Raw genomic sequence first — 13,872 nt, 5'->3', positions numbered from 1 at the left:
TATTTTGGATTTGTTTTGGGTGGTGGTATTGTGCTATTATGGAAATTGAAGCAGGAAGATCATTTCAGCCTAGTTTGAGACCAGCCTAGGCAATATAGAGATCCTCTTCCCACAAAAAAGGAGAAGAGGGAGGGAGGGAGGGAGGGAGGGAGGGAGGGAGAGAGGGAAGGAGAGAGGGAAGGAGGGAGAGAGAGAGAGAGAGACAGACAGACAGACAGACAGACAGAGAGAAGTGGGAGAAGAGAAGAAGGAGAATATAAATACAAATGTACAGACCTTTAAATGTAAACATGAAACAGTCATTTCCTGAGAAGGAAACGTGCATTCAGCATGGTATAAAACCATCAATAATTAGTGAAGGTAACAGAAATGGGGAAACCATGATATTGGCTCATCCCCCTTTAGCATTCAGTCAATGTCAAGCCTATCAGTTTCAGTTTAGCCAACAATTAACCTCCTAGTCTAGGGCTTTTTATTCTGTGCAAATTATGACAAGGATCTCCTAGTTAATTTCCCCCACTTAGTTTCTGTCTACTTAATGTTATCCTATGCACAATTAATCTCCCCCAAACAATGCTTTTTTACTGAAATTGCTTTTCTACTGATGTTTACACAATCAGGAATTTAAGGGGGGGGGAATCAGACTGCCTTCTTTACACATTACTTCTCCTTGTCAACAATTTGCCAGAGTCTGACCATCTGTGGAGATTGGCCACACTCCTTCTCTGGTGTTTCATTCACTTATCAAATTGTAGGTGACCTTCAGTTCAGCTACTTCTATAAAGCTACACCTACACATTCACATGCATCTCTGTAAATTCATACTCTAGAGTACATGTTCTCTAGTTTCCCCACAGAACTAAGTATTACTACTAACTACAGTATTCTGCAGCTGAGGTCTTACACTTACAGATTCCAATAATGGACTGCTTTACACTTCAAACAAAATGAGGAGTTATCTCAGTTTTAAGTATTTCTTACAATGTTTTCATAAACCTTTTCCACCCATAATCACTTATATTAAAATAAAAGATATAAATAAGTAACTTTTAACTGAACAACTAAAAATAGGTATACTGAGTCTGAATATCCCCAACCTCTTTAATAGATACATGCCCTTATAATTAAGATTGTATTCAGGTGAATCATACAGGACTGCCATCTTACTAAAAACGATAAATGGTAAATATTCAGCATTCCATATGGAATTAACTTCATACTTAAAACAGTTTTAGTTTTCTCATTCCAGAATGAAACACTCATCCTTCATGTTCATTAACTTGAATAATCAGTTATAATTGAGACTTTGATGAGTAAGCTTCATGGAATCAAAGATTAGGTATATATTTGAGGACTTTGCTGTCTATACATCTTTCATTTAAAAACTCATAAAATCCCCAATTTTATTAAGTACACTTAAATATAAATTAATCGTTTTTAATTTTTAAAAATATTTTCTTATTCAAGTTTCATGTTTAAGATATTTGTCCATTTCTTAAAATTAGTTCTATAATTGTTCATTCCATTAGGAACTTATTTGAAAGAACATCTTTTGTTCCCCCTCCCCCTTACTCAACACATTCCCTAAACAAAAGAAGATTTAAAAAAATCCAAGGGAACCAACAACCTGAGGCCCAATCTGATTCAATTGCCATGTTTAGACTTTTAGTAGAGTTCACAGGTGTTGTGGTTGTTTATATTTTGTCTACATTTTCAAATATATTCTTGTAAAGTCTTTTATGATAGTTGCCAGTTTAAAAAAATACTTTGTTTCTGCTTGGGCAAGGGATGGCACACCACTTTAATCCTAGCACTTGGGAAACCAAGGGAGGCAGATCTCTGTGAGTTCAAGGCCAGCCTGGTCTACAAATCAAGTTCCAGGACAGCCAGGGCTGTTACACAAGGAAACCCTGTTTTGAAAAATAAAAAACAAAAACAAACAAACAAAAAACCACTCAAAACCTGTTTTTAATTATATGTGTGTGCGTGTCTGTGTATGAGTATGCGCACCTGAGTGTAGGTGCTCGCAGAGGATAGGGATGTCAGATCCCCTGCAGCTGAAATTACACTTGACAGTGAGCCACAAGATGCAGGTGTCGTAACCTGGGCTCAGGTACTCTGCAAGAGCTAAATATAATGGAGAGAACTTTAACAATAGCTCATAATTCTTTCTGTTCTAAACTACTGAATTTTCTTTAAGTCTTTAATTTTCTGTAATTATTTCCTTCTACAGTTTTAGCAGTTTGTTTATACTTTCTATTTTGATCAAATCTTGTCATTTGACTATCTTCTTTAGATTTTAAGGCAACAATTCTTGATTTAATTAATTCTATCTTATTTATTTATATTTTGTAGTTCATTATTATCTGTCTCATCTTCATTATATATATTTTTAAAACCTTCTTTGAGGTTATGTATTCTTTTTCTAAATTAGCTCATTAATTTTTAATCTTTTTTTCAATATAATAGGCTGTATTACAACTGGCTATAACAATAGGCTGAACTCACAACTTCAGCAAGATCCCACAGGTTTTGTTTTGTTTGGGTTGGTTGTTTGCTCATTATCATCATCATCATCATCATCATCATCATCATCATCATTATTTTGAGACTGCCTCAATATGTAACCCCGTCTGGCTTCAAATTTGCTATCTTACTTCCTCAGCCTCCAGAATGCTGAGATTATAGGAAAAATAGAGAATATTGGATATTACACAAATATATACAGGCACACAACTAACTGCAACACATGACTGGGTGTGACAATTGCCCCAAACTTAGAACAGGAGTTGTCATCTCTTCAACTCTCTCATTCTCTGTTGTTAAATCTCTGCATACATTGTTGGTTTCTGGTTTCTCCCACCACAAGATTAGCCCCTTGCTTTAATTACATTCTCAATCATAAGCCCAGAAAAGATGCTATTCTCTCAGTTATTCCCCTCAATTGAAAATTCAATGACTTGTTCTCTCTTCTACCCAAAACTCTGTACAAGCCCCCACTAAAAAGGGGGGGGCAGTTTCCTTTCTTTTTAGTAAAAAAAATTTTATTTAATGTGTAAAGTGGTTTTGCCTACCTGTATGTATGTGAACAGCATGCATACAGTGCCTGCAGAGGACAGGAGGGCACATCAGAACCCCTTTGAACCAGAGTTACAGACTGTTGTATGCGGCCATGTGGGTGCTGGTAGCCAAACCTGAGTCTTCTAAGTGTCCTTAACCACTGTGTCATCTTTCCAGCCTCGTGTTTCCTTTCTACAATGGTATCTTTAGGAAAGAAGCTTATTCTACCAACTACCTACCGCAGTATTAGAAGATATGATTGTCAAAACAAGTGGTCTTCCCTGATATCTCTTTGGTATTTAAAATCACTGTCACTCCTGGTCACACTACTGGCTTTTCCTCCCTTAACAGGGAGGTGCCACACCATCCTCGCTTCTTCCTACATTTACGGTCATCTACTCTGTATCTCCTCTTCTTCTTCACCTATCACAATGCCAGTGCGCCTCCAAGTTTACTACCAGCCCTATATGTTTCCTGCTTGTTTGCCTCTTCTTGTCAGTCTGTCAACAGTAGGTAGCATGGCAGATGTTTTGAATGACAATCATTTTCCTTCTATAGGCAAATGGCTTCCAAATTAAAAGCAGAAAATTCAATAAGTCCAAAAAATTCTAATTTCTACCTGTAACACAATTTCCAGTTATCAGATACATGCTTGTCCATATGCGTACTACCTATCTCAGATATTATCAGATACATGCTTGTCCATATGTGTACTACCTAGCTCAGATATTATCAGATACATGCTTGTCCATATGTGTACCATCTATCTCAAACTCAACATCTTCTCTTAAATATTGACTCCTTTCTCCACTTGCTTTCCATTAACAGTACCATTTTCCTTCCAAATTCAACATGTCTTTGACTCATTTAATTTTCCTAAATTTCTATCAATTATACTGACATAATCTTTTAATATATCTTCACCTTTTAATCTCTGCTTTTAATTCAAGATATGCAAACATTCACTTGCATTTAAGAGTTTTCAAGTTAGTAGGAAGATAGGTGATTCAGCCTTCTTTCAATAGGCATTTACAGGCAGGTGAGATGGTTGAGCAGGAATTCACTGTGTAAGTCTGATGACCTGAGTTAGACTACTAGAGCCATCTTTAAAAAAAAAAAAAACAAGTCAAATGGTACAAATGTAATCCCAGCACTCCAATGAAAAGAATCAACTCCTGGAACTTCTTCTGCCCTTATAAGTAGGTGCAAGTGTGCATATACATACACTAATAGCATATATTTTAAGAATCCTACCAGGGGCTTTTATAATCTACGTTTTTAAGTAGTAGATTACAAATATATCAGATTTATTAGACTTATTCATTTTATTTTATGTGTGAGTATTTTGCCTACATGTATGTCTGTGTACCATGTGTGTACTTAGTGCCTGTGGATGTCAGACAAGGGCATCAGATTCCCTGGGACTGGAGTTACAGATGGTTGTGAACCACAATATGAGCACTGAAAGTTGAATCCAGGTCCTTTGCAAGAACAAGTGCTCTTAACTACTGAGTCATCTTTTTAGCCCCTTATAATCTAGTTTTAATGATAAATAATCAAAACAATAATTATAATAGAAGGGCTGAGCACAGAAACCCTTATTTCATACCTGGCTTACTGGAAAAGTATCCGAACTGGCCTAACTGCTTTTAGTCTCTTCCTTCATAATACTAGTTTTAGATTTATACCTTCTTAAAAGTTTCATGGTAGTACACATATCCAATTCCATCACTTGGGAAGGAGTGGCAGGAAGAGCAAGAGTTTATAGCTAACATAGGATGCATGAGATCCTATCTGAACAAATATATTTTGAATGTACATTTTCTTGCTCATATATTTTTAGTTCTTTCCAACAGCTTTCAGGATAAAACTATCACTCAGTTGTTCATTAGCCTGCCATGTAAAGTTTTACAGTAAGCCCTAAATAGTCTTCATTATCTTTTGTTTGCTTCTCTACAGAGACCCCATTCCTTTCAAGTCAAGTTTATCCACTGGACCTGAAAATAATTTAATATTCTGTATGACAGTTTTCATACAAGGAAAACCCACTGTCTTAATACATATCTATTTGATCCTTTTGAGATTCATATTAAATCTTCTTGGTTCAACATTCATAATGAGAAACGAGTTCTCTCCTCTTCAAATGCCCAAAGCAATTTTCACCTGAATAAATAATTTCACAATTAGGTACTGCCTTTTTTTGGTAGTAGCTGTCTTGATTTATCATTGAGCTGTTCTCATTTAACTTGTTCACAGTTCATACTTTCTCCCTAGCCATAATCTATACTTCTCCAGCCGTTTTATCTTCAACTTCTTTGTGTACAAATGCAGCACTCACAATACCTTAAACACTATTTCATTGCGCTCTGCTGTCAGAAGTGGAACATATACAGTGGTAAGAAAGGAAAGTGTTTGTCCATAATAAGTCAATGAGTTTAGTAGGTATAAAGATTTTGAAGTCTCACTGAAATGAACACTGGAATGTCAGGGGGAAGTGCCCAAGTTTCACATTAGGGATCTTAACTTTGTCTGATACGTATTATGAAAATCATGGACGTTTTGAGTAAAAATAATGAACAGGTATAGTTTTATGAAGTTTCATTGATTCAATAGCATACCAAATTAACAAGCACAACTGAACATTGCTGTCTAAAAGTGATGTACAGTCTAACCAGCGCAAAGAACTTCTCTTGAATCTTTTCTAGACAGAAATTTTATTTGAAATCCCTAGGAAGAAATCATAGTTTGACAGGTTTTCTGATACAAAATCTTGATTTCTTTTATCTTATATTACAATAAAGCAGATTGAATTATTTTCTTTTTCTTTGGCATCCTTACTGGGCATAGTATGTTTTCATGAATGGCAACTATGTTAGCAAATGACAAAGGTTTTGTTTAAACCTCAACTCAGTACAAGCTATAACTGAGAATTTTCCTAGTTCATTTAAGAGTTCAGTAGATTCTTTATTACTCACAGATGGAGATGCTTGCCATCTACAGTCAGGAAAGAGCTCTAACCCTGAAGACTTGTTAACCGCATGTGGGGCCTCATACCTGTAATTTGCATTTGAGAAACTGAAGGAGGATTCTGTTAATTAGAGGCCAACCTGAGCTATATACACAGTATAAGTTCCAAGCCAGCCTAGGCTATAGAGTGAGTACCTATCTCAAAACCCCAAACTAACTATCACCCCAAGACTTCCTTACATCCGGGGCTCAGTGCTACAGAGCAGAGCATGGGATTCATGGTTATCTACTCACTTCGCAACTAAACTTTTCTATGGTGCTCAAGCCAAATGTACATGCTAAACATGCCTTTCCTTAAACAGAGGTAGCTAAGTGAAAATTGTCTATGCAGGAGTGTAATGATGTACACAGATTTGCTTTTTCCTGTATGTTGTACTATCTTTGTGTTTGTGACCTCTACCTGTGGGCAAACACGTATTACAGAAAAACATCTCCCTTAATCAGAGGAGCTAGGGTGGACAAGGGCACTATTGTAATGTTGTTTTAAAACGATTATTTACACATCTTTATTTAACCAAATTCTTTTTAGGTATAGTAAGATAAAGACAAAGAAAATGGGGGTGGGGGAGAGACGGAAGTAGGGAAGACAGAGAGTGAGGAACTGAGACCCCAGGCTTGATAATTAGAATTTACAAATGTATTCAACAGCAAGGAAACAATGTTTAAAATTGTCTATGCCTTCTTTTCATACCATGCCGTGGGGTACGCTTTGTTGGTTTTACTGAAAGATATCCATATTTACTTCTCTGAACTTATGTTTCCCTATATGTATGTCCATATATTGGGGCAGCGGAATAGGAAACAAGTAAAATGAGACCAGACTCCAAAGACACCAAAACTTAGGAGTTATACATACTTTTTATAGTTATACAATTATTCAACATAATGAAGCCATTATAAACAGAGTAGGACTAACAGAAATATGTCTACCTGATAACAGAACTGGAAAAGACTGAATTAGGATACCCCCTTTATATCTCAACTGCAGGAAAAAGGAATCAGCTTTAGAAGGCTAAGGTTGGAAAACAAACTAAATTAAATAAAACAAAGGAAACTTATGCTAACTATAGCAGATATTTAAATAGTAGCAGAGGTATCTTTGGAACTGGCAGAGACTACTCATAGGTCTTAAGATAATAGTTATAAGGAATTAATTAGAAGGCTGCAAGGATTTCATTCGTTTAAAATAAAGGTATACCAGTATGTACACAAATATGTGAGATGAATAAAATTAATAAAAACAATACATGTGAAGGCAATCATTAATAAACAGAAATACTCACAAAGGAACATGAAGCTTTTCTATTACAGTAAAGACATGGTTGCATTTATAACCTAACTTTCCTAGTTATTTTATATCTACAACTCTAAGGTCAATAATGGGCACTTAGCAATTTATTAAAAGGCATCTGTAAATACAAAGTTAATGTAAATTCTGGTCCATATGTCCAATTTTATATGCTTTAAAGAAACCCTTTATGATCACTACAAACACACTGTACACAAAGCTACTTCTTGGTTTTTCATGAACACAAAGCATCTCCCTCACTCTCACTCTGCAAACCTCACTGTTATTGTACTGAGAGCAGTGTAAATTAATAGTACATTTTGGCTATTAGAAGTTATCTATATGCCATGAACAGCTGGCCAGATGACATGGTGAGCTTTGTATGGAGCTAGCACTCTTTGTTAAAGCAAAGCAAATTATTCCTTCTTTCTTACCCAATGTGGGCAGCACTATGTCCACAGACAGCAAAAAAACTTGATACACACACAACTTAAAACACATTTTTCTAGTTCTTCCTTCTTTAAAAAAAAATACAAAGTCACACTTACAAAATTTTGGGTGTTATTCCCCAAACTATGAAAAGTTTGGACAACAAAGGGTTACAAGAACAAGAAAGCCCTACCTTACCCAGAAATGACAGAAGGCTCTTCTCCTCTTCGGTGCTACTATCCAACCACTCGACCACATCACCAGGGGAAAGGAGACTCATTCTCCAGCCAGAAAACTTTTCCATACAGAGTACAATTACTGAATGATGAAGCAGCAAGAGAGGGATACAGAGACTAGATTCTGGGGGTCCGATACTTAAATTGCAAGCTAAGCTGTAATGATGGAAGAGAAAATGTGATCCTCCTTCCACTCTGAATTCTGTCTCTGTGACATCAATCTAACACAACAGTCGGGGTGGGAGGATGAGGGGAATAGAGAGGGTTAAAAGAGGGTGGTAGAAGAGGAAAGAGATTTGTTCTCTGACTCTTTTTGTTAAGCTTTATCCTGAAAGAGAATGCCAGAATAAAATTGAATAATGATGTGTGTTTAATGACAGGAGAAAGCATGGGGAAATAAAGAATAGACACTCAAAGGAAAAAAAAGGGGAAGGGGGTGGGGGTCCTACACTGGAAACAGCTTCGATAACCAGACAGCACAATAGCTAATCAGCTAGGTAAAGCACACCATCAACAAAAACAAAGACGCAAGAACAAACTCAGCATTTTGTTTTGTTCCGAGGAGAAAGGTTTTCAAATTTCCTTTCAGTCAGAACAGCAGCTCCCTAGCCTTTCCTGCCTTAGCTGTTGCAGCAGCGTCCCAGCCCCCTTCAGGAGGATTTCCTGTGAGCAAAGGCAGGTTGATAAATCCGTGAGTAGGAAGCTCTCATCTCTCCTTTTCTTCTCCTCTTGCTTTCCTCCCCCCACCTCGCATGGCGACTGCATTGATCGACAATAATGGAATCTGTAACAGACTGCCAACAGCAACATTAAGGATATTACAAGTCCCCTTCATAAGAATTTGAGCTGGTGGTCGGAACTTGGGGGCAATTCTGGGCTTCTAGTCAATAGCTCTGTCTTTCTTTGGAAGAAAGAAAGGGTGCATGCATGCCTGATTACGTGTGCGTGTGTGTGTATGTGTGTGTGTGCGAGAGAGAGAGAGAGAGAGATTGAGAGAGAATGTGTGTAAATCAAACTGACCCACTGAGAGTCAGCTGAAATCATCATCTCCTAGATTTTGCATGCATATTTTTTCATTGTAAATCTATTACTGCACACTACTTGTTTACATAATGTTTCCCCCATTATTCCGCATGCCTTTAGAAAGAAAAACTCTTCTAATCAAAAAATTAATATCTAGCATATGGAAGTCATGAATGTCTACTGAAAGATATATTGCTGAAAATGAGATTATAATTTCTGTGTAAAAGAAAACAATATTAAATACTATCACATATTCCTAATTGAAAGTTCTGATATTAATTAAAATAAAACCTACTTAAATTATCTTATTTAAGTAAAGAAAAGGGTAGAGTTATAGTATCAGCAAATTAATCCAGCTCTATAAACCTTTTCTGTAAAGTGAGTGAATGAGACTATGTCAATGTGTAAAAACGTCACACTGCTTTTTGCTAACAGTCATAACTTAGCACTACACTAATTCGTCCTTGTTATATAAACCATCCTTAAATATAAGGCAATAAAACCTACTACTCAGATAATATTCTTTCAATTGCTCCATATTTCTCACAGCTGCCCAAACTACATGCTTAGATCCATTCTACATTAGTGATAATATATGCCAAGCACTATTTTAAGCACTGACATAGAGACAGCTGCAAACAAACAGTCAAAATCTCTAGCCCTAAGGGGCTTCGACTATATGGGAAAGTAGTAAATAATAGGCAAGATTAAAGAATAAAGTACATACTACTTTTGATACTAAATAGCACAAAAAAGAAAACAAAGAGGACCAGATGTATAATTTTAAAACTGATTACAGTGTGAAAGTGGTGGAGCTGAGGAGGGAGGGAGGACCAGTTAAAGCTCAGGAGAAAGATAAAAGGTGCTCAGGTATATAAAGTAATTGGAACCTTCATCATGTAAAATTCCAAGGTCTTTGACACTATGCCTTAGTTAAAGGGAAGACTGGGGGTTGAGGGAATGCATAAAGGTTATTTTTGCTTTATTGTGAGAGCTATCATGAAATACAAAACACACACCATCATAATTATCCCTTTCAAGTTAATTTGGTTTTGTTGGGTGGGGGGAGGATGGTTTTGTTTGTTGGTTCGTTTGTTTTTGTGCTATGCATTGAATCCAGTGCCTTAGACTAAACACACATTTAGCACTAATTCCCTCCACCTTAAAAGTATTTTTAAGAACAATAAAAAGTTGCACAACTCTCGTTACTACTTAATTCCGGAATGTTTTTATTCCCTCCACAAGAACCTCTGTAACCCACTGTCAGTAACTCTTTATTCTTTCGTCAAATCCTAAGCTCCTAGCATTACTAAAATTTGTCTCTGCATTTGTTTAGTCTAGACTTCATACAGTATGCTTCTATGCTTGTTTTCTGACACTTGGGTTCATTCACACTTTTGCAAGTTAGTACTGCATTACTTACACTCTGTATATTTGGGCTGTTTACACTTACAAAATTAGAAACAATGATGACATGAAAACCTGTATACACGTTTTTATGTGGAGACCTGCATTTTAATAGAATATCAAAAATAAAATGCTTTATATAACCTTCATTTTTATTAAAAAAATTTAAAGTGCTGTAAGAGAGCTATCCTCCAATTTAACAATCATTTATTTTCCTCCTAAATCTCATGGGATTCATTCTTCTTGAAACTAAAACCTCTGACTCAGTTTCTTTTCTCCTTCTGTGTTATTCTTGCAAACAGGCAAAGATTAACACTAAATAATAATGAATAGTGGCAGGTAATATATGGCAGATGATATTTTTCTAAAGTAATATCTAACTTGGCAAAGGTGGATGTATTTTCCTGGTATTTTTATGTAGTTTCAAGTTTAACGATAAGATACAAGAATAGTAGAAGGTATTTCTGAAACCCCTTTCCTAGACTCACCAGATGTCTATTGTACTCCCAACTTTGCTTCATCATTCTTGCTGTATATTTATCACACATGTGCATTTTCTGAATCACCTGTGAAAGTCAGAGGCATTTTTGTCTTTTGCTATAAACTATTTTCAGGTAAGTTTCTTAAGCAAAGGAAAATCTTTCACATGAACAATAATAATCGAAATTATGAAATTTTAAGACATTTTAATTTTAAGAATAAAATTAAAGATGACACCAGGTGTACTATCTACCATCTGAATTCCACTTTATAACATAGACTTTTGTTTGAAAAAACAATAATCTGGAAATGGAGAGATGGCTCAAAAATTAAGAGCACAGGCTGTTCTTCTAGGGGACCCAGGTTCAACTGACTACCACATGGAGGCTCACAACTGTCTTTAACTCCAGCCCCAAGGAATATTGAACCCTATTCTGGCTTCTGCAGGCACCAGGCATTGCATGGTAGGCAGACATACATGCAGGCAAAACAGCCACACACATAAAATAAAACCCAATTATCCTATAAAAATCATTAAAAACTGAATCCAAGTGTAAGTTAAAGTAATCATATATATTAAATGCCAAAATAATGTCTCTCAAAATTTGAGAGATTTCTGAATATATATCATCACTCAGTGCACTGTTTTGATAGAGAAACAAGAGTAGCTGACTTTAAGACAAGTAGCTGGACTTATGTCTCGTAATGCTTTACTAGGTACAAAACTTTTCCTCTAAGAAGCTTAAACTGAATGCCACGCTATAACTATTTTTAACATGCATGCACATGAGTGTGGAGGTCAGAGGATAAATTGTGGGTACTAAACCACCTCCAGCTCTCAAGCAGTTTGTACATAAATCATGCATTAACAAGGGTCTCTCACACTATTTTCATTTGCTCAACCTGTTACCTTTATGTTAGTAGGCCTGATGAAATTAATGAAGTTAAGATGAACTTTCATTTGTTTGGATTCAGAAAGCAAAGACACAGAGAAATAAGGATATTAGCAATAAATAAGAGATGTAGCCCTACCATAAGTGTACTTGATACATACATAGAGGACACTTTGATATCCTTTAATGATACAACTTAAAATACAAAGCAACAAAAGAGGTAAGGAAATAAAATAACACAATTACTAAAAAAGAAAAATACGTTCAAATACTAAAGACTGATTTTATTTAAGGAAGCTGAAGACTGTCGAGGACTGAAGATAATCAGATTAATTAAGCATTTAAAGCTATACTTTTTTTTTTTTTGAAACAGGGTTTCTCTGTATTGTTTTGGAGGTTGTCCTGGAACTAGGTCTTGTAGACCAGGCTGGCCTCGAACTCACAGAGATCTGCCTGTCTCTGCCTCCCGAGTGCTGGGATTAAAGGCATGCGCTACCAATGCCCGGCCAAAAGCTATACTTTTAAGAAGAAAAGTTAAATGACAACTATAGTTTTAACAGATAACTCTTCTTCAGAAAGACCTAGAAAGTGATTATATGTAATTTTTTAAATTTCACCTAAAATAAAATTTTATGTTTTAATTACTCAAACTGTACACAATTCTTGAAGTGTAAGATTCAGCACCCAATTAACAAGTGAATAGTAGCAAGTTAATATTTATTGAGTGTTTAAATAGATAAACAGGAGCATCTACAATTATTGTGACTATTAAAAAGCTGAAAATAATTAGGATAATATCTCATCTATCTTTAGGCCCTACGACATTTTGAATAATTGTGTCACTAAAAGCAAATAGGTCAAATGTGCATTTGCACATTTAACTTCATTACTCCTTATGATGATGCATGAGGTTGACTGAGCATTTCTATAAACAGGAAAGCTAAGATTTAGAGATATGATGAAATCATACTGCCTGTGAAGGGGAGCTGATAGGGGTTCCTATTCCAGAGGTGACAAGTCAGACAATCCAGAGTCCTTTTTTTTTTTTCTATAGTATTTTTAGCTATTTGGGGTGAGGTATAAATCATAAAGGTAAATAGTATCTGTGAATGAAAATATTTTACTTGCTCAATGATTTAAGAGACTAAAACAAAGTTGAGGTCAGTTGTAAAAAACAGGCAGTAAGGGCACCTAGTTTCTAATGTAAAATGATGAAAGTCAACTTGAATTTAAAGTTTCATTGCTTCTTTTTTTTTTTTTTTTTTGGTTTTACGAGACAGGGTTTCTCTGTATTGTTTTGGAGGCTATCGGTGCAGCCTGGCTTCGAACTCACAGAGATCTGCCTGCCTCTGCCTCCCGAGTGCTGGGATTAAAGGCGTGCGCCACCACTGCCCGGCTAAAGTTTCATTGCTTCTTAACCATAGAATTTCACTGATCATTAGCACTACACATAGTCACACATACAGCTGTGTTTCGTGAATAAATGTATTTTCCGTGTTTAATAAAGATGTTTGACCCTAAAAGCATTTAAGGAGGCTGTTTGTTGCTGTGTTTGGTAAAAGTTCCACTGCCAGTCTCAAAACCTATGTCTACTTTTACCATTGTTTTAAGTAAAATAAATATCTCAAAAGAGGTTAGTATCCAAAAACTAACCACAAAACTCAATGGCAGAAACTAGAATGAACTGATTGGCAAAGGGCCTGAATAAGTATTTCTCAAAACACATAAAAATGGCCAACAGCAGGGCTGGTGAAATAGCTTGACTGGTAAAGAGCTTGCTGTGAGAGAACTGGAGTTCAGATCCCAAGCACCCATGTAACAAGCTGGGCACAGCAGCCTACTTTGTAATCTCAGCACCATGAAGAGACAAGCAGGTCCTCAGGACTTGCTCACCAGCTAGTGTAGTGAACTCCAGGTACAGGGAGAGAACCCTGGTACAAACAAGGTGGAAAACAGCAGAGAAAGATAAACTCTGATTCTCATCTCTACGTTGGCATGCATACCAGCAGACATATGCATAACTCACACA

The 13,872-nt window shown here is 36.1% G+C and overlaps 1 protein-coding gene across 8 annotated transcripts in view; it reads right to left on the bottom strand.

Moving 5' to 3' along the window:
* Rasal2 (RAS protein activator like 2) overlaps positions 1-13,872 on the bottom strand; it is a 254,408-nt gene that overhangs the window by 93,229 nt on the left and 147,307 nt on the right. Inside the window, exon 1 of one of the 8 annotated variants that reach the window (XM_040738707.1) lies at positions 8,003-9,089. The exons of the other annotated variants lie outside the window; for them this stretch is intronic. Coding sequence (XP_040594641.1) covers positions 8,003-8,108 — 106 coding nt within the window. The 5' untranslated portion in view covers positions 8,109-9,089. Of the gene's footprint in view, positions 1-8,002; positions 9,090-13,872 lie in introns of those variants that run through there. 8 annotated transcript variants of the gene reach the window in all.

Source organism: Mesocricetus auratus, unplaced genomic scaffold (assembly GCF_017639785.1).
Source record: "Mesocricetus auratus isolate SY011 unplaced genomic scaffold, BCM_Maur_2.0 Super-Scaffold_100676, whole genome shotgun sequence".
In the NCBI taxonomy this organism is placed as follows: Eukaryota; Metazoa; Chordata; class Mammalia; order Rodentia; family Cricetidae; genus Mesocricetus; species Mesocricetus auratus.
The sequence above is the reverse complement of the archived record's forward strand: the minus strand, read 5'-3'. Positions and strand labels throughout refer to the sequence as shown.